Below are 1,226 nucleotides of genomic sequence, written 5' to 3'. Positions count from 1 at the left end.
GCAGGTGGTGCCAGACCTGATGCAGGATCCAGGGCAGGGGCTCCTGGCTACTGTAGGTGGCTCAAGATCTCTTCCCAGGCCAAGGCAGAGGCCTGCTGCTGGGCAGTGGGTGGCTGCCAGGAGGCAGGTGGGGCTCGGGTCAGGGATTAGGCAGTAGGCAGCATGAAGTTGACTGCCAGGGCCAGAACGGTGTCCAACACCTAGTGGTTGTCTTCTGTGGCCTGCACTGTCTGGTCCAGGATGGTGTTCTTCTCCTAAAGTACCTCTACCTGCTCATATTCCAGGGCCAGGAGCTTAACCTGGAACTCTCTGTCTGCCCGGTCCTGCACCTCCTCGTGCTGGTCCCATGCCTCCTCTCCCTGGTCCCAGGTGTCTTTGCAGGTCATAACCTCCACCCACCACCTGTCCTGTAACAAAGAGCTGCCCATGGCCCTGCCCTCCCTTCAGGGATCTTCTCCAGAAAGAAACACCAGCGCCAGTCCCCCACCCCCTCCGCAATGCTGCTGCACCCCAGGCCAGCCTCCCCCTAAACAGGCTGCTCTAGGGGGCAAGGGGAGGCCAGCCTGGCTCTGGTGGCCTCTCCTACCCAGAGCACTCCATCATCCCCATCCCTACCTCCAGCTCTCTCTCTCTCTCTCTCTCACACACACACACACACTTGCTGCCTCCTCCACCCCTCCTCCCAGCTCCTCACACACCCAAGTGGTTCCAGGAGACCCCCAGGCTGGGGTCACATGTCCCAGCACTGGTGTGGGCACAGGGCAGAGCTCCAGTGTGGCAGTTCTCCCTGTAGCCACAGCCCCTGCCAGCAGGTCCCATCCCACCCTGTTTGGGGTTGGGCACACAGGGTGTGAGATGTGTGGGGGGATGTTGGGTTTGGGGAGAAGGGGTGTGGAGGGTGGGTGTGGGGTTTGAGCAGGGGTTTGGAGGGGTGTGGGGTTTGTGAGTATGGGGTTTGTGGCTGGGTATGTTGATGCACATCCCCTGCATGCAGTGCTGGAACCTCAGGTGACAGCAGGAAGAGCCCAGTTTTGGTTGAGGGCATGCGCGAGCAGGCTGGGTCAGTGTGGTGCCATGTGGCACAGGTGGTGCCAGGTTCCAAGTGGCTGGGACTGTGCCATGCTTCTGGGGGGCTCTGCCAGTCAGTAGTGGGCTATGAGCACTGGGACAGCTGCTGCTGCTGCTGTGGGTGGGGGGGAGCTCTGTACCACACAAGGGGGAGTGGG

General features: G+C 61.4%; 1 protein-coding gene across 1 annotated transcript in view; it reads right to left on the bottom strand.

The window, feature by feature from the left end:
• The window catches only part of HLX (H2.0 like homeobox), a 45,653-nt gene extending 45,267 nt beyond the window's left edge, over window positions 1-386 (bottom strand). The window contains exon 1 of the mRNA XM_019515908.1: window positions 270-386. Within this exon, the coding sequence (XP_019371453.1) occupies window positions 270-386 (117 nt within the window). The remainder of the gene's footprint in view (window positions 1-269) is intronic.
• Window positions 387-1,226: the final 840 nt, after the last annotated feature.

Source organism: Gavialis gangeticus, unplaced genomic scaffold (assembly GCF_001723915.1).
Source record: "Gavialis gangeticus isolate Ggan-Ray unplaced genomic scaffold, GavGan_comp1, whole genome shotgun sequence".
NCBI classification, from domain to species: domain Eukaryota; kingdom Metazoa; phylum Chordata; order Crocodylia; family Gavialidae; genus Gavialis; species Gavialis gangeticus.
The sequence above is the reverse complement of the archived record's forward strand: the minus strand, read 5'-3'. Positions and strand labels throughout refer to the sequence as shown.